The sequence below is a fragment of the Amphibalanus amphitrite genome, unplaced genomic scaffold (assembly GCF_019059575.1).
Source record: "Amphibalanus amphitrite isolate SeventyFive unplaced genomic scaffold, NRLGWU_Aamphi_draft 000138F_arrow, whole genome shotgun sequence".
Classification (NCBI taxonomy): Eukaryota; Metazoa; Arthropoda; class Thecostraca; order Balanomorpha; family Balanidae; genus Amphibalanus; species Amphibalanus amphitrite.
Genome location: NW_024881633.1, coordinates 938,186 through 958,164, shown reverse-complemented (window position 1 = coordinate 958,164; position 19,979 = coordinate 938,186). Strand labels below are relative to the sequence as shown.

Below are 19,979 nucleotides of genomic sequence, written 5' to 3'. Positions count from 1 at the left end.
CACACTTGATTTGATTCTCACCAATCTGTTTCATAACTGTAAAAGAATCCACCGTACGTTATTCAAATTTCTCCAAACCTACTGACTTTTAAAATAGGCAGATAGGCACCTTCACCGTACCTGAGCTGACCGAGGCCAGGACGAACACGTCTCCCTTGCCGTCTCGCCTCTTGTCGGGCTTCAGTTCAGCGGGGGGGGGGGGGGAATACTTAGTGTCTGTAGTTACAAGACGCTGTGACTGATATCCAATTTTAAGATGTTGAGTCGGTCGGTCGGTGGCCTCTTATGGTCATATCAAAGATTTTAAGGTCACGGTTGGGTTTTTGGTAAAATACCTACAAAAGATAGAAGTGTCGCAGAGAAGCGATTTGGGTATTGGGTATCATAGTGTCCTGAACTGATAATTTTTTTGGTGCCAAAAGATCTGGTGTGAGCCATAGTTCATGATGCTTGTAAAATTTTGACCCCATCTTTTAAATTAGACTTTTCCGACCATTTGAGCAAAAAAAAAAAAAATCATGTCCGAGGCAGTTAGGCGCGTTTTCAAGGTTTATATATCACACACGGCACAAACCAGTGCACTGAAAGAAAAAGTACACCTGAAATTGGAATATAATTACGGTACACAAATCTCCACCCCTTTTAACTTCATTTTATGCCAGAGTAAAAGATGTTTGCACGGACAAATGGAGATTAATTCTACCACCCGGTAGTACGCAATGTATCCTCGTAAGCTTAGAACTACACCCGTTGCGGAATAAAAGTACGGTACACAAATCTCCACCCCAAATCAATTCATTTTACACCCCTGACAAGGGGTGTAAACAGAAAAAAAGCATGGACTTTGTGAGAGTAGTTTTACACCACAGTGTAGTTTTAGCAAAACCCGATTCTACTCCGTGACTCGTGGTGCAAAAACAGTAGCTATGCAAAAACTCGAAAGTGTAAAATCAAGGTAAAGCGATGAAAAAATTATACGTTATAATTCGCATACAAAAGTTTTCTAAGCGTGAGTAATTTTAGAACTCAAGTAGCAAAGAGTAAAAACGCTACCGGGTAAATGTGTCAACCGGCGTATTTAAATACCCCACGTAAATATCCCTGGCGTAATTATAGATGTCAACCTGTGAAAATCTGATATACTGCTCCTTTTCCCTTTCCGTCGTGCCAACGTCAGTTATCACACATAAAACTGTATAACGTATATCGATTTCGTGTAAAATGAAGGGACACTATATCCCTCGATAAGCTTATATAGAACGTTTTGTGGATGTCATCACACCAGCTAAAAATGAACCAGTGATATAAATGGAACGTTTATTTTATGATTATGATATGAAGCTTATGCTATATGACTAACATACGCCAGCTAGTACAAATCACAGTCGAAAATCACAGCTTTGTCATCAGGTCACTCTGGGCTCAAAGAACACTTTCAACGTGCTCGCACTACTAATGCGACTTGAATACAACTTGAACTTGAACTAATACCACTTCTTCAAGCAGGTTGGGCCATAGCTGCATGGTGGCAATGCGCCTCCCCTCCCTGCAGAAACGCTACTCGGAGGTCACACCACCCACACATGGTGGCAATGCGCCTCCCCTCCCTGCAGAAACGCTACTCGGAGGTCACACCACCCACATTCATTGCATTCACCACCTTCTTGGCGGATGCGCCCAGGGACACACAGAACCCCAGTGCCTTGTTATACAAGACTTCGAACAGCGTCTTACATGGACCACCGAAAGGTATGTACAGCACTGCGTGGACCGCGGCCATAATCACCACAGCGGCGACTCGGGACTCTGGTGTTACGTCCCATTCCGTGTCCTGGGTCTCCAGCCGTCCCGTTGTTGGTTGGAGCCGTGCCGAGTTTCGGCAGTCCTCCAGCTCTGACATAGTTGTGCCGCATCCATGCGCCAGCATTGTCACAAGTTCGTCTCCTGGCAAAATTTGAAGACATTAAGACAACTTTTCGTGGGATTTCCTTAAATATTTTAAAATATTTACGAGTCTATAATATCCCGTGCTTTTAATCCTGCCCTTTTCTATGCATTAACTATCATGGACTGTCAGGTGAATGATAATTGACGGGTAATAAATAGTTCACCTTCAAAAATCCTAGGGGTTTTACTGTAATACTCGACTCTATATTTTGTGTTATTACGAGCGAGCGAGCGAGCGAGCGCAGCGAGCAAAGCGATGTCTTTTCAATATAACGGAAAAATCTCAGTATGAGCGGCCCGACCCGGCCTGTAACGCTTTTGAGAGGCTTATATCTCAGGAACCGCTGGACCGATTGGCCTGCGGTCTTTTTTGTTCGGTAGTCCCATTCCTTCTAAAGTCCGTTTATTTTAAGTTTGCTCCTGACTGTATAAAAATCTTTTTGAACAAGGCGCGAGAATTACTGGCAGAATTAAGGCCTGGCTACACTATGCGTTTTCTGCGTGCGTTTTTGCAGGTTTGCGTGTTTTGCGTAATATCGTTCTAGGAAAAAAAGTTATAAAACAATATAGTTTTTACTTTGGTTATATACAAAAGCTAATATAACTCTTATGTAACTAAAATTTAAGGTGAAAAACATCACAAAAACGTAATATCGTTCTTTTTTCTAGAACGATATCACGCAAAACACGCAAACACGCAAAAAACGCACGAAGAAAACGCATAGTGTAGCCAGGCCTTTACTGAGAAAACTGGCTGGCGCACATTGTATTGGAGATGCGAGTAAAAATTTCAAAATAAGCTTTGAACATCGGTGATGTACCGTTATGTCACACGCCGTGTGATTTATTAATTAGTTCAGTTATAATTCGTGAGAATTCGTCTATCCCTGGGGGGTGTAAATAAGGGCAAATACGATCTACGAGTCTGGGAAATAGGCGGCAGATAGAAAACTTTAGTAGATTTCATCGTCTGTTAAATCAATGTGCATCAACCAGTTTTCTCAGTAATTCAGCCAGCAATTATCGTGCTGTGTTAAAAAAGATGTTTACAATGAGGGGCAAACTTAAAATAAGCGAACTATACCCCGTAATTGACTACTCTTGATACATTTCAGGCCGACCGTCGTGGCACGTGCCACGTGAAAAGTCAAGGGTGTTCAAGCTGTTAAAGATACAAAGTCATAAAAAGTATGGGGTGGAACATACACGCACACAGGTGAATGGGTCAAATCGATAAAACGTCAGAGTACGGTATAAAAAGTAAACACTAGTCCGGTGGTTCAGATAGGTAACGTTTGAGGTGGTGAGGGAACACGGTCACAGGTAGCTCAGTCAGTATCGATGGTAGTGAGTTGAAGAGAGCAGGACCGCGACAACAGAAGCGCCTCTTCCCCATTTCGGTACGTGACCGGGGCACATAGAGGTCGCGGTCCTGGCGAGTCGTCCTGGTCAGTGTCCCCAAGGCTTCGCGCCTATTTGCCACAGTAACCAAGCCCTCGGCTAAAGCTTGGGGCTCGTCGTGATTGCGCACCTTTATACGAGACAGAGAGTGTGATAAGATGCCAGCTTCTCCGCGCTGAGCCAACCCAGCTCCTCAAGCAGGTGCGATACATGATCATGCTTTTTGCGGCCGAAAATCATTTTTGCCCCATAATTTATAACTTTCTGAATTTTGGCAAAGTTCTTCTTTGAGCCGTTGCCATACACCGTGATACAGTAACGGACCTGCGGGAGGACCAGAGCGTTGACCAGCACGGAGAGGACGGACGATGGCAGGCGGCTCCTTAGATGTGACAGACCACTGAGTATGCCGAAACAGCGTCGTATGACTGATGCAACATGAGTGTCCCATCTCAGCGTGCGATCAAACATGAGGCCGAGGTTCTTTGCTTCCGAAATAGGTGAAATGTTGTGATCGCGGAATTTTACCGTAAAACTTGGGACATTGCGCAAATTTTGGCTGCTTCCCAGCAACATCAGTTGAGTTTTTCAGCGTTTACTTTCAAGCCGTTAGTACGAAACCATCTGTCAAGTGAGGCCAATGTGTTTTCCATCTTCTGTATTACGTTAGAGAATTCTGTACTTTTGCCACTAACCAAAATTTGGGTGTCATCAGCGTACTGTACCACTACTGCGTCCTCGGCGAACAAGCTGAGGTCGTTGGCGAAGACGCAGTAGAGCAGGGGGCCGAGACAGGATCCTTGGAAACACCGATGTTGTTGGAAAGTGGAGCTGATTTTTTGGTGTTCCCCATAGTGTCAGTGAGGCTGACACTCTGTGTGTGGTTCCGAAGATAAGAACAAGGCCATCTATAGAAGGTACAGTCACTCCCCCGCCGACCAATCAGAGACAGATCCTGAGTGACGTCATCCCTGATGCTCAAAAGGGGTACTCCATTCCTTTACAACGTAAAAATGACTAACTTCATTTAAAGATTGTTGGTGACACTCAAGACATATCGCTCAAAAATTGATGTCATTAGAAAGTTCAACTAATTTTCTAACGATAAAAAAGAGCAGCAATATGCTAAGAAATGGCCGGTTTTGAAGATATAGACGATTTAAAAACCCTCTGCAGTTGCAGGAAAGCAACGTAAAAACGCATCGAGCTTATATTTTTACTATGAATAAATCATTTTTCAGTAAGTTTTTAGATATGGTATCGATTTATTAAACAACTTTATTACAATATTTTTATTACTTGGAACTTTATTTCAAAATAATATTTTCAAAAATGGCAACTGTTGGCAAGTAGCTTTGAAGGGATTGTGGCGCGCCGCGCCATTATTGTCCTGAGGCCCCCTTATGATGTCATCAAAAGTGGAGTGACATGGGCCTGGATAAGAAGCAAACCAATTCAGTTGGGGAAACTACGAGGAGCCAAACAAAAATTGGATTAGCCAATCAGCGGCTGGAGTGGGCGGGGCGATGACCATATATGGTCATAAAATCAGACAACTTCATCTTTTCAATGAATTTTAGCATTCAAATGAAAAAATAAGGCATAAGAATGTTTTTTAACCACACAAGACCTACACTCACCCGGTGCATAATTAACTGGCGGCTCTAAATCGCAGAGTTATAGTTCGTTTTTCTTAAGTTCGACCCTCACTGTAATCGTCTCTTTGAACACAACACGAGAATTGCTAGCTGAATTACTTAGAAAACTGGCTGGTGCACATTGATTTCACAGACGATTAATTTTACTCAAAATTATTTCTTCCTGGCTCTTATTTCCCAGACTCCTAGCTCGTAGTTGCCTTTATATACAACCCCACAGGGATAGACATCTTGTCAGAAATTATAACTGAACTGATCAATAGATCGTACGGCGTTTAACAGAACGGTATATCATCGGTTTTTAAAACTTATTTGGAAAATATTATTCATGTCTGCAGTACAATGTGCGCTAACCAGTTTTCTTAGTAATTCAGCTAGCAATTCTCGTGCTATGTTCAAAAAGATGTTTACAGTGAGGGTCGAACTTAGAAAAAACGGACTATACAACGCAAGGTCAAACCGTGATTGGCAAATATGGCGGATTGAAACAGACGCGCCAAAAAATTTAAGCAGTACCGTTGTTTAAAAATGTCATTATTTTTATTATTTTGTTTATGGTTTTTCTAATTGTGGTTAAGTTATTATTTTAGAATTAAATATTTTTGTTTATTGTAGTTAAATTAAATCTTTAAACAATTTTCTTTCATAAAACCAATCCATTCATTGAATGGCCAGCTGATTGTGACGCCCAGAACCTGCAGAAAAGCTGTTTTCCTATCGCCATTTTCGAGTCAATTCGCCGAATATAATCAAATCACGCTAATTCCTAGTGAAAAATGGAAGCATTTTCTCTCCAATAAGTGGACGCGATACCGAAAGTACCGGCTTGTTATACCGTTTTTCACCTTTAGTAGCGGGGGCTGCATTTATGCCCATATATGGTCATCAAAAGTCCATTTATTGACCAATCAATTTTTTGACATTCGCCTCGTAGTTTCCCCAACTGAATTGATATCAATTCCGTACAGCTGCAATTTTGTGAGTTTGTGATTGTCTTGCTGTAATTTTTGTAGGGTAGCTGCATCCCTTCTACCAAAGATCGGATACTCTTGATCTATGTGAGTGACCCCCCACTGCACGTGCTAAATGCCAAAAGAAGAGGTGCCAAATTTGTTCCCATTTCAATAACTCGGTAATTACTGGGGCGATTTCGCTGAAACTTGGCGTACAGGTAGGCACCCACCAGGCAATACATTCTCATGTGTTGCGGTTAGGGTGCTACTGCACGTGCGCACGCTTCCCGATCTCGAGAACGGCTGGGCCGATTGCGCTCAAATTTGGTACACGGTTGGGGACCGGTTAGTAGGGTGCCGTGCAAAAGTCAGTTTGGACCCTGTTTGCACGTACGCACGTGCAGAATGCCGCTTCCAGATCTCAGGAACGGCTGGGCCGATTACGTTCAAATTTGGCACACCGCCAACGACCGGTTTGAAGGGTGCTTTGCACAAGCCCGTTGGAAGTACCCCCTCGCCCTTCCACACGTGCAGGGCTCACTATCTCGCTCGCTCGTTCTTCGCCCAAAAGGCGTTTTACTGGTTTTAAAAATCTAACTATAGTTCGTTTTTTTTTTTAGTTTGCCCCTCACTGTAAACGTCTCTTTGAACACAGCACAATTGCTAGCTGAATTACTGAGAAAACTGGTAAGCGCACATTGTATTAGATATGAACAAGGATATTAATAATATTTTCAAAATAAGTTTTGACCACCGACGCTGCAACGTTATGTTAAACGCCGTGCAATTTATTAATTAGTTCAGACATAATTCCTGAGAAGTCGTCCATCCCTGTGGGGCTGTAGGTATTGGCAAATACGAGCTACGAATCTGTGAAATAGTAAATAAATTTGATGAAATTGATCGCTGTGAAATCTGGTCAAATCAATGTGCACCAACCAGTTTTCTCAGTAATTCAGCTAGCAATTCTCGTGCTGTGTTCAAAAAGACGTTTACAGTGAAGGGCAAACTTAAAAAAATGAACTATATAAACTTGGCAAAAATATTAGCAGTCCAGACAGCACGATAAAGCTGTTATGTCAAACTAAATGACAGCAAATGATATTTTTCACGTAGGCCGTTGGTTTCCTTTAAAAAGATTCCGCGATTTGAAATCCCACGATTTCAATTTATGCTATTAGATCCAGATATTATGCATATAAGGCCTAGTCTATATGAGATAGAATGACACTGTGGTCGTGACTCGTGAAATAGTTGGAAACTCACCTTCAGGTGGTTGCGCCGTCCCCGCCACGACGCGAGCGGCGTACTCTTTGCACACGTTCATGGCCTTGGCAGTCACCTTGGATTTCAGCTCGTCGCCATCCTCATCCCCCATTATCAAACCCAAGTCGCTCCACAGCTGGAAAGGGTGGAGACAAAATCCCTTAATATGCATGGCACATTCAGACCACGCTTACATAGTTTGGCTGATGATGTTATATTCTAAGCACATGTCAAGGTTAGGAGCAAGACATACACACAAAGGTTTGGACGGTCGAGCGACAGACAGCTCTACTACGCCTCATAAGGGAAGTGATTCGTCGCTAACCGCTACACGAAAGAAAGACAGAGAAAAGCGTGACATAAGAAAGTTTAGCAGTCAGAACAGAACAAAAACAATTCAAGGCAACGGAATCACACCACAGTGCTGTTGAAACGTTTTGTTATTTGAATGAGACCTGAATGAGACGCTTTTTTCATAATTAGCTTGTTTTTTTTTTACGGTTTCGTCTGATTTTCATTCATTCGCATATACTTACAGCGCTCTCAGTGAACATGGCAGGGAACATCTCCTTCATCTGCTTGGGCGTCTTCCGCCCATGCTGCCTTGTCATGAGGTGTCTCCTCAGAGCGAATGACTCTTTCAACACGCCCTTCTTGGCACTTTCATCATCAGCGTGCAGGAGCAGGTGGCTGTACCTCGCCGCTTCTTGAGCGGCCTCGAATTTCGACCTCTTATAAGGCGGACACATGCCGGGCATGCCTTCCATGGGGCGCTTCCTCTTATGGATTCCACGGACCTCCCGCTCCTGAGTGATGACTGGGTTGTCGACACTCCTCCGGCAGTTTTTAAACCGGTTCTTGAGTTTTGCCTTAAACTTCTGTTTGCGCACGTACACCTGAATGAAGGACAATAATTTACGTTACCTCATTCTCATCAATATGTCACACAATTTCTATATTGATCTAAAGAAACATCTAACTTTTGAGGAAAAAAAGGAAAAAAAAAACACAATATCGACCTTGAAAAAAATTATCTCAACTCTTAAGTCAGATGAAGCTATAAAACTCAATAAACAAATTCAACTAACATTGAATTAAACAAACTTTGAACTAACTGAACTTACTTTATAGAAAAAAATAGGATGAAAAATTATAGCGATAAAAAATTGCCCTCCAAAACACATTATTCAATGTACCGTGACTCCAATTCCGGGTCACGGCACATTTAATCCGCCGAGGGGGAGGGGGGCTACATGGGGGGGGGCTACATGAGCCGAGGGGGGGGCTACATGAGCCCTACATGAGGCTTGTATGGAAATTGACCATAGCACACTATTAAAATAAAAAAAAAATCACCAAAAGGAGGTAAGTCTTATCTCTCTAGTTAAAAGGGAGTGACTTTTTTCCATCAGCGGTAACCTTTTGCCCGTCCGTAGCTCAGATGGTAGAGTCAGCTGGCTTCCTGACGGGGATGGTCGGCGGTTGATAGCAGCAGCCGCAGCCAGATGTCGAAGTCAGTGAGTGGGTATCCGCCTTTGTGACCACGTTGAAGTTTGGTTTCTAAATTTTGCATATTACCCGGAATTTCCCGATCGGACGGTAGAGGTCAGGACCCGCGCAACAAGCTCTGCTTAGCGCTTGCTCTGGCTTCGTCAATCCGCCCATTCAAAAGGTTATGACTATATTTGTAATTAAAAAACCTAAGCTGTCGGGATTACTCAAATATTTGTTGTTAAAACGCTTGGTACATTTTACAAAACACAACCGACATTGCCTTACCTCCTCTGGTGTTTCTGCCGATCCAAGCAGTCTCGGGAAGCTCAGGAAGACGGAGTCAGTGAGAAGCCGGTAACCGACTGCGTCCGGGAAACTGCAATTAAAGATGCGATGTGTTCAGGAACATGGTATAGGTCTTGAACCACATTTCCCAAACCAAACAGGGTGTTTCGAAATACTGGCAAATGTTGATATTAAACACACGATTTTCATCCGAAATGACGTTAGCTTCATTGCTGGAAATCAACGTTGGCTGCAGTTACTCCTTTCGTATTTCCAAAGGCTCTTGGAAACTTAGCGAGTGCATGCATATACGGTAATAAGAAAACGACGCAACTGATTTTACCACAGAAACTTAAAACATAAAATCCGGCGCTGTGCTGATGTTAAAATTTAAGAGCTCATATACAAAAATGAAAACACTTACTACGACTTGGCTGTGTAGATGATGTGTATCAGATGTATGATCGACTTGTCGTCAGCATCGTTAGGCTCGTATCCGCTCTGAAGCAACTTGGAACGAAGTGATGATGGGACGGTAGAGGGGTCGAAGACGACCTCCGAGGTGCTGAAAATATATATTCGTAACATTACTCTCCATATCTTGCGGCTAAGAACATGATACAAAATATGCTACGAATATTGACGAAACATATTTTACGCTTCTAAACACAACTGATAATCAGTTACTGATTTACTAAATCAGTTACTGATTTACTTTCAATCATAAACGTTTCACTTTTATTAGAAACAAGCTTCACTCATCTCCAAAAGCACTCGCCCAACGCCTCGTTTTTACCACGGAATTACTAGTGGCTAGCAGAATTAGACGGAAACATTTTGCGCAATATAGTACCAGTACGACGCCTTTGTCTGCGCTGACCGAACGAGCGAAAAAAAAAATATAGCATGGTACAGCAGCTGCCTTCTCGGCACAGTTACGCTTGCATTGACGCCAAATATGAATGTAATCGCCTCAGCCGTTCTTGGAATATGGAAGCGCAGTGTGCACATGTACGTGTGCAGTCACACCTTCATTGATTTCTGAAATTATAATCATGATCTCAAACCGCACAGCAAATTTTAACGCAATTGGCCTGGCCGTTCCCGAGATGTAGAAGCGCGGTGTTTAAGTACGCACAAGCAGGACCGCACTCTCCCTGAATTGTGAAAACTAAGGTCAATGACCTGGCCATGAACTCATTTGACCTTGATAAGGTCGCTTATGATCCGAAATATTCCGCAGTCGTTGTTGTCGTCGTAATTCCCCGTTAACAAGCGATAGCTTGCAATTTTACGCATTTCTGTCCGGAGGTTGCACCTTGAATGACGGCATTACTAGACGTCACCTGACATAACACTGTCATTTTTTAAAAGGAAAGTTGCGCAAAGGAAGTTACCAAAAGGAAGATAAGGTACCCACAATTTCAACGCGCTCTGCCAATGGCAATAACCCCCTTGGCTGATTAATGGGACTTTCGTGCGAGCCGACTGCGTGGTTATATTGCTCTATTGCGGGCGAGGGTTTCTAATGTAGCAACACTGCTTTTAACTTTTTTTCGATGGTGGACCATTTCCTTTGATACGAATCTAGCGAATCTATTTTCCCGAATGATAGGAACGTTTATCGTAATTCGGTCGTAAGTGTGACCATGCTGGATTGACGTCTACTTACACGCTCGAGTTTGTTTCATCTTCCAGGATCACCGTGTCATCTGTGACGATTGAAGTCTCGCTGACTGCAGATGCTCGCCCGGTGACATCTTCAGACATTTGGCTGGTGCTCGGCTCGGCGACGGGTTCGGTCGTGTCTCCCTCCTGAGCCAGAGCGGCGCTCCTGTAAACAATGATCACGGAACAAGAATAAATCGTCGTGCTCCAATTATAAATATTTATATACTGTATAAAGGTCAAGGTCAGGGTTAGATCAAGAATACCAAAGGTATTCTTGATTCTATAGCCGCATTTCCGTTAACCTTGAAATAAGAAAAAGAAAGAAAACGTAAACGATCATGACAGGTTTCTGCATTTTGCGTTGCGTGTTGAATGCAAGTGTTATTAACTAAATACGTTACGAAAATAAACTACTAAACCACTATTGATGAAGCGAGTCACCGCAAGTACACTCCCCGTCAAAAGATAACAACAAAAATTTTAAGGAATCGGCCACTCTTACATTATCTCTTCGAGAGATTCCGTTGCGCGGCCGGTATCAGAATCTTCGGGGCTGCCAGGAAGCATCTCTACGACCAGTTTTGACTTGGCGGGCACATCACGGATGTCTTCAACGTCCACAAAGTCGTCCACCTCGTCGTCGAAATATGTCAGCTTGAACTTCTTGTGTCGCAGCTCAGGAAAGACTTTCAAAATATCGACTAAACAATCGTCACCGATTCGAACTTTCTTGCAAGCTTCTCCCAGCTTCACCACGAACGCGCTAGCACTCATGGTTCTGAAATATGAGAGAAATATATAAAACTATGATGTGGTGCAGGTGGAACAATAACGGGTTGAGGGCGTCGATGACATTGTTTGTGTCCTACCCCAACGCATTTCGTGATACATTCAAAAACAATGGGAAAATGCAGCTTACAAGGTCTAGGATTGGTATACGAGTAGACGGTATTTGTTGGAACAGACTACTGAAGGAAAACCCTACTTTGTGAAGTGAATTAAACTGATGTAGCTATCACTTTTACACACATGAGCTGCAGGGTGCAGCAGAAGTGTTTGTTGTACAATTTTGGACCTGCAATATCCCAAAGAATCGTTTGGTTTGTCACCAAGCTTTGTCACAAAGTCACAAACACACAATAAGGGAGGCAAACAGCGCGGGATTGATACCTCATTCCCCCCCCCCCCCGCCCCGTTGCGAGCGAGGGTTAAACATCAGTCCTTGCAGTCCGTCGCTGGTGGCAGAAAGCAAAAATTGCCGCACAGAAAGCTCGCGTAAGCATGGAAGACGTAAAAATAAAATATATTAAAATGAAATGAAAGAAAATAAAATTAAAATAACGACGAGCATGTACAAAAGCTTAGCATTCCCTTTTCATGATTATGACAGTAAAGCTACATTGAAGAACAAACAAAATCTTCTCGCATACAGGATGTAAATTAATGCATTTTGATTCACAAACCTGATATTCCCTCAATGAAGTGGCGAAGAACAATTCTTGAGTCATACAGTGCAAGAGGAAAACTATCCACAAGACAAGCTTCAGCAAGCACCTCTTTGCTTCCAGTTTTCTTCAACTCATACGAATTTGTATGGGAGCAGTAAGACGCGACTTCGGCCCTCTCAAGCTCTATGGACCCGTTTTCATACAGCGCAGCAATTATTCCTAGCACAGGGCTCTCACCGTTGTTGAAGGCGACCACGCTGCCCGTCCTGTAGCACTGACCTCTGATTGTCATACTACAGATGTCATTTTTGACAGTTTTGGTCACTTTAGGTGCCTCATGCTTCAAGTATTCTGGCTCGTTTTGTTCGAGGGACATGTACTGTTGATGTTTGAGCGCGTAAGTTCGGGCGATGTTCTTTTTACATTTACTATTTTTGGACAGGTTCTTCAAGACTTGGTGCTTTTGTTCGAATCGCATCGTCCAGTAGTATCTGGGGGGACCGTGTCTTCTGATTTCATCGGGGAAGTGTAGAAGATAATGAAACTTCGGCTTCAGAGTAAAGCCCACGTACGTCTTCTGTACAAGTCCAAGCCACCGCTCAATCATATCCTGAAGAATGGTCACGTCGCACTCGTCAAGTCTTGGTGCAAATATGTACTCAGCTATTCGCGAGAGCATGATCACGGTTTTCCATTCTTCACACGGAGGCACTATCTCCCCAATTATGAGTGGGAGGAGACGAAGCATAGTCCACATCTGTGCAGCTGTTGCCTTGACAACTACCTTTCCCTTTGCAGAGGGAAATATGTGCATCTTGTCCTTTTTGTCTTCGTCGGCATAAGAAAAATGGGAAATACGGTCGTTGACCATCTCCAGTTGAACAACTTTCTTTTTCAAGCACATTGTGGTAAGCGCCAAAGGAACCACATATTTTGCAACACCTTCTAGAACATCATGGCACGCATCGGGAGGCAAGCCATCTGGTACACTGAAGCTGTGTAGGTCAGCTAAAGCACCAACCCTTCGAAAACAGCTTGGCTCCCCGCGCCTCAGCTGACTGACCTCATTGTCAAACTCAACTTTGTTAAGCCGTCTGAATTGGTCACCCATCGCCACTTTGACCTCTTTTAATGACGAACACCACTTGATAATGGAGGATGGAGCCAAACAGAACCGACAACAATGCTCGGCATTACCAAAATTTGTATCCAGCCCACTAAGCTCATGTGCAGCGAGGTTGTCACTCACAAAGAACAGCAACCGGACATTGATATGTTTGCCTGCTGCCTGGATTCCGGACTGTTCCAAGACGTTGATCTCATCGATCAGTGGACGAACAACTGCATTCAAGTCATGTCTATCCAGAATGTTGGATTGAAATAGCAGCGCCAAAAATATATGATTCGTTTTCGACCGGTCAAACTTGAAGAAATTGCCAAGCGTGAAGTAGAAGGCGCCTAATTTGCCACTCTTTGCTGCTGGACCCAGCACATTACCAGTCTGAAATTCGTCGTAATACATCATCAAGTCAATACACAGCTCGTTTCCATCAGATGCTTCTGTGGAATATATGTCATCATAAACACCACATGAGTTGGCTTCACTCACTGTTCTCTTTCTTTCGAGCATTGCCTCTGTCAGAATCCTCTTGTCCAAAAGATATTGCAGCTGATTTTTCAGTGGAATGTACTGGTAGTTGTCAGCCGGTTCCCCTGATGTGGATGGTAGGTCAACTTGGAGAGGCTCACAGTAGCCCTCAGACTCTTTCAAATACTTTGAAAAGCAATACACACTTTGGAAGTCTCTTGAAGCACAAAGAGTGGGTAGTTCATCATTCAGCACCTCACCCGGTCTACTCCCCAAAGCAGCACTCACTTCTTTTGCTGTGTTGCTACTGATCATTTCAAACTCTTTAGCAACCATAGAGCATGCTGTATCAGAAAGGTTGGCTTGTGCTTTCAAACGCAGAAGAGCTTTAGCAACATCTGAGCGGCGTGCTTCATGTTCATTCACCTCTGACGCCAAAGCATCACTTCTTATATTTTTCTCCCCTGATTGACATTCATTCCCATGGTCCATGTCAGCATGATCATGTTCTTGACATGCATCCTGAGGAGATGCTGATTCTGATGTGCTGGATGGGTGTAATTGGTAAGAGGCAGAGCTGGAAGGGTGATGTGAGTGTAGCTTCATATGCCGCTTGAACGATGCCAAACTTGAAAAAACTGTGGGGCACGAAAGGCACTTAACCTTGAAGTTATCATCATTTGAATGGAACCTCAAATGTTGCAGGAAATATCTGTATTCAATGTGCCTGAAGGCGCAGAACTCACATTTGTACATAATGTTCGTAACTGCAACAAATTAGAGAATATGTGAACATTTCAAATGTAAACATTTTCTAAAACATGCCAATAGGTAGGCTAAAATACTTTGATGCGAGCAGCGCCCGATATTTGTCAAGATAAGGTCAGATCTACTATTGTGGCGCTGTTGATATGAATATGAAACAGCGGAAATTTTAGGTTGTAGGCAGGGCTGCGGAGTCGATGGATTTTCGGCGACTCCGACTCCGACTCCGACTCCGGCTTTCAAAAACCAGCTCCGACTCCGACTCCGACTCCGGGCAGAATTGTCGACTCCGACCGACTCCAACTCCTGACTCCGACTCCGCAGACCTAGCAGGGCTGCGGAGTCGACAGATTTTCGGTGACTCCGACTCCGACTCCGGCTCGGGTTTCTAAAATCGACTCCGACTCCGACTCCGACTCCGGTCACAACTGTCGACTCCGACCGACTCCGACTCCGACTCCGACTCCGACTCCGCAGCCCTGGTTGTAGGTTAGGTTAGGTTGTAGGTTTGTAGGTTGTAGGTTTGTAGGTTTGTAGGTAATTAGGTTGTAGCTTGTTAGGTTGTATGTTTGTAGGTTGTAGGCTAGTAGGTAAGGTTTGGTCAGGTTTGATTGTTATTCTTTTACTTGGGAGACATGTATCATTTCTGGATTCAGGATGTCAAATAATGCTATATTGTGAAAAATTATCCTTGAAATCTTCTTAGGACTTTATCTTGACATTTACCCACCGCCCTTGCACAATCATCTCACTCTCTGAAAATATAAAGCCTTGATCTAAAATAATTATCTTGTGTGATTAACACCAAGATATTAGATAACCATCACAGTGGGGGAAACTGTGGTCAAATCTTCCATTTTTGGAAGCCTTTCATTTTTGAAAGGACCTTCCATAAATGGGTATGCATTTTCCAAAAATGGAAGGCTTCCAAAATTGGAAGGCCTAATCTCAGTGGTCCCAACTGTGATTCCCATCTTTTGATTTAAGTTACGGCCTTCTTAAATGTGTAACATTAATAGTTGATTTTGCCATTTATGATCATTGACATAAGGAGAAGCAGCTGTGCTAGTGTTGGTAATACAGGCATGCTATGTCAATAAACATAGTGACAAAATTGCATGGTGTCCTGGTGCACTGCTCTCTTTTTCTACTTTCAGAGGACACATAGTAATTCTGAAGAAAAAACAGCTGGTCAATAACCAACCAAGAGGATCTCAGCTATAGTCCTGACAAAGGATGGTTTAAATTTAACTTACTATTCCTCATATAAATTGAAGATTCATGCTCCTTCGATAGAAAGCAAGACGAAAAACAGCGCACCACCGCCTATTTCATTTGTCCCATATTCCGAGGAAAACATTGAAAAATGACGAGACCTCCACCCAAATGTTTGGCAAAAGCCTTGAAAATGTTAAATCAACCACCTAATATGCTAATAAATGCAGAAAACAACACCAAATACATGTTTTACTTGCCACTACTCTCCCCGGACTGTCGCACACGACAATTCCGCACTGTAAACAATGTCAGCGGTATCAAAAAGGCATGCCCCATCACTAAAGTACTTTTAAGGATATTTACTTTTTGTATTTGATGCTTTTTCCTTACAAAATGTTTCATAAAGTCTTATAAAACCATCGTTTGTCGGTAAATTTTTGTCAATTTTCCACGACTCATTACTTTGAAAAATTACATAAATTACATCCACGCTAGGATTTAGACATCCACGCTAGATTATGTACACTTCACTATGGCGAATTGAGAGCCACCAGGGGCGATAGTCGCATTTGCCCCATGTTCGGCGGAAATCAGTAAGTTCCAACATATGCGCAATATTTTCTATATTTGGGTACAATGATGTCGTCAGCGTACCCATTTTTGGAAGATGCATACCTACCCATATGTGGAAAGTCCTTCCAAAAATGGAAGGCTTCCAAAAAATGGAAGATTTGACCACAGTTTCCCCGACTGATCAGCTGACTGATTGCACAACTTACATCCGTACCCGCTGCGCCAACTTCAGCCACAGTAAAATGTAGGCGATTGTTTTATAAAAAGAGAGCACCAGCCACCAAAACATACAATTAGTGGGGTGGGAACTACTTCAGACGTTTATGAGAATAAAGTTAGAATATGGGGCCATGCCTGCCATGTTGCTGCGTTGCACCGGTTGCTGCCATGCGTTTATGGTTAGGTTTACGGCACTGAACGTTTATGGCACTGAACTCCATAATGGTTTATGGCCAAGGCCGTATATGGCGGCGATGGCGGCGTTCATGGTGGCATCTACAGTACACACAACACTTAATGATGAAAATATTTTGTTTTCATTAGCGAAGGCATTTAATTTTTTTATTTTAAATTTCACAAAATAAAAAATAAGGTCTTTAAGGTCACGTTTTAAAATTTCATAAATACAGCCTTCATCAAATATGTATTTATGTTTAGAATAGAGCTGCATTACAAACTGATGCAACTGCGACATTTACATTATGTTCGCTGATTTTCGCTTGTCGATAATGCTGCCATACAGTCGCAAAAAAAGCAATAAAATTTCACAAGACAATCCATTACTTTTGCTCACGTTGCTAGTGATTAAAGCCTGAACAGAGCAATTAGGCAAGATGACAGCGTTTCAGTTCATGGGCTATAAGCCGTGGGTGTATTTTCTCTGGAATATTAGTTAGAAGATTATGACGAAGCAATAATAGTGCAATTATGTATAGTATTTCAGGCTTTGTAGCAACATTCATTACACTTAGAGGGAATTACCCACAGTGTATATGAGTATTAGGAATTACCTAATCAGCAAGGCATCAACCAGACTCAGACAGATTTATCATTGCACATTGACATAAGTCAATAGTTTTTTTTCTGCTGGTAAATGCTGGGAAATATAGAGCAAGTTGCAAGTCCTTCCTTTAAGTATGAATTAGGGTTACCAATTAATAATTATGCAGGCTTATGTTCCACAGTCCACACATTTGTTTTGTTTGCAAGATACCTTATTTTGCTCATAGAATGGAATTGATGCATATGCACAAGTTTTTGTTGCAGACATGTGCTCGGATCCGAGGGGACAAAAATTGAAATGCAGCTCATTACAGAGTTAGTTCCAACACCCGTTAGTTGTGTACACCTATAACCAGGGCCCTGTTTCACCAGTGCTAGCAGCATGCTACTATCAAATTGCGCGAGCTGACGTAATGTGGTGACGCCACAGTAATGACTTTTCGTGTAATCCATGAGCTTTTCCATAGCTACGTTTGGAACAGAGTTGCAGTGTCGTTGAATGCGTTTGATTTGTTCGCACGGCCGTGAAGATGCTAGCAGCAATATTTGATGACATCACACAATTTGACGACGCCATGGTTTGTTGATGTCTCCATGGAAACCCAATTTGACACGTGTGATAGCAGCATGCTATCACCGGTGAAACAGGGCCCAGTAGATAGATGCCATGGCACTTTAGTTGGGAAAAGTGCATGGAGGTAATCTAAATTTTGATTAATGAAAATTTGGATTGACATCAAAGTGAGCTGAGGAATCCACTTTTAAAGGAAATAGTTCACTTTCCTGAAATTAGTATTTTGCTATGGAATTATGATTTTGTATGCTCAAAATAATCAGAAAATAAAGTAAAACCTTTTTGTAAACATGATTATTTTCTATATTTTAATATAGAAGGAACTATATTATTTAAAAAATGAAGTTTGACGTGGAAGCTTATTACGCATTGACCAATCACATTGCGTAGTTCAAACTTTTTTCATTTAAAAAAATAATGTTTGACGTGGAAGCTTATTACGCGTTGACCAATCACATTGCGTAGTTCAAACCTGCCAATGCTGCTTACAGCTGCATTGGCTGTAAGCAGCATGCTGACTGGCTGATGATGACGTGACTGCATTCCTTTTTAAGACGCCACATTTCTGTAGACACTCACATAAGCCACTCTTTTTGGAATGGGAAATTGAATATGTTTGCTTAAGGCGATCGTTTGGCCATAAAAGCTTGTGATTTGTGCTAGTCTCAGCGCAAGATACAAAACTGCTATTCCAGTTCAAAATCCCATGTTAAAAGTGAACTATTTCCTTTAAAGAGCTATAATCAATATTTAGATTACATTTCCAATGTGCACTCATTCAAACGGCCCATTACCACATGGACAAAAATGCCCATGTCAGCTGGATTTTTTTTGCCAGAATAAACAGTAAATGCAGTTTTACCCTATACTCTGGTTTTACCAGTGTGGTGTATCTCAGAGAAACACTGATTGTTTGCTCATGATAACAAAAATAATATATAACGACATCAGTCATATTCAAACATGAAGAAGAAAAATCAACTTACGGTCCTTCTTGGCTCAACCCTGGAACCTCCGTCCCATCCTACAACCGCGCCTTCTTCCTTCACCGCTTTCACAGGTCCTGTCTCAACAAGAATGAACAGGAAAATGGCGGAAACTGTGCGCGTGCCTCGAGCACGCTGCGTCGCTAGGGTAAAATAACAAGCAAACGTGTATAACTATTGTGTTAAGAGCAAATTTATCATCAGGTATATTTCTATCCTAAATAATCGGACCTGAAACTGACATGGTCGTCCATTTACACTTCAAAGTCGTCAAAATGATCATGCAGATCAACGTAAGTGCAAATTTGCACTACGAAATGGGTGTTTATATTTGACTTGAATGTAAATACACTTGGGGCATAGTTTTAGCAGCCCTCGAATTGGGGTGTAAATACAACGGAAGTTGAATCTACGTCATGGGCGTTAAAATAGATCGAAGTATATACAGAAATATGCCAGACTAGTAATAGATCTGCACCATAGTATTTTTCTACTCCACGTCTCGCGCCGACAGGTGTATAAATAGTATTGAAATTAGTGTAAAGGAAGTGTATAATAATCAAAAACAAATTGGAATGGTGTTCTTTTTTTTCAGTGTGCATACGGTTTGTTGATGCACTGGTTTGCTACAGAAGCTACAGAAGTAGGTATAAAAAGGCAAAATTGCTAGCCAAACCTTGTTTCCCTTCTGTAACGCCACTTTATGCAGAATGTTTAAAATACTATTTTCAGTATTGCAATTATGTCTCATCTTCCAGTCGATTGAATTTCATAGGTATAATAGGTAAGCTAAGTCAGCTGGAATACAAATGTCAGCTAAGAGTCTGTTATTCTATTCCGTTTTATGTCCTAAGACACTGCCGTAATACTGTGCGAATACAGTCCCTAAACCAGCGTTCGTCGCCATGTCGCCAGCACACAAACACAACATCCGTCTCAATAACGAGCTGCGCGGCGACGAGATCGAACGTTAACGGGCCGTTAATCTCAGACGGCGCGGCTGATTCGGCGCACCACGGCCGCAAACCAGCGCCATTTAATCGGCGGTATTTGCCCGTTATGGAGACGAACGGCCGTGTCAGTAACAGTGTTATACAGGAGAAATGGGGCGAGACGGGAACAGCAGGAAAGGACACAGGACGGATTCAAA

General features: G+C 42.5%; 1 protein-coding gene across 1 annotated transcript; it reads right to left on the bottom strand.

The window, feature by feature from the left end:
* Positions 1 to 1,300: 1,300 nt before the first annotated feature.
* Positions 1,301 to 16,519, bottom strand: LOC122382351. Its single transcript, XM_043367571.1, has 8 exons — positions 16,474 to 16,519; positions 11,178 to 11,453; positions 10,677 to 10,838; positions 9,429 to 9,569; positions 9,005 to 9,095; positions 7,762 to 8,121; positions 7,226 to 7,361; positions 1,301 to 1,944 (listed from the first exon to the last, which is right to left on the bottom strand). Exons 2-8 carry the CDS (start codon positions 11,447 to 11,449, stop codon positions 1,619 to 1,621), a joined length of 1,488 nt encoding a protein of 495 aa, XP_043223506.1. The 5' UTR covers positions 11,450 to 11,453; positions 16,474 to 16,519; the 3' UTR covers positions 1,301 to 1,618.
* Between the last annotated feature and the right edge of the window lie 3,460 nt (positions 16,520 to 19,979).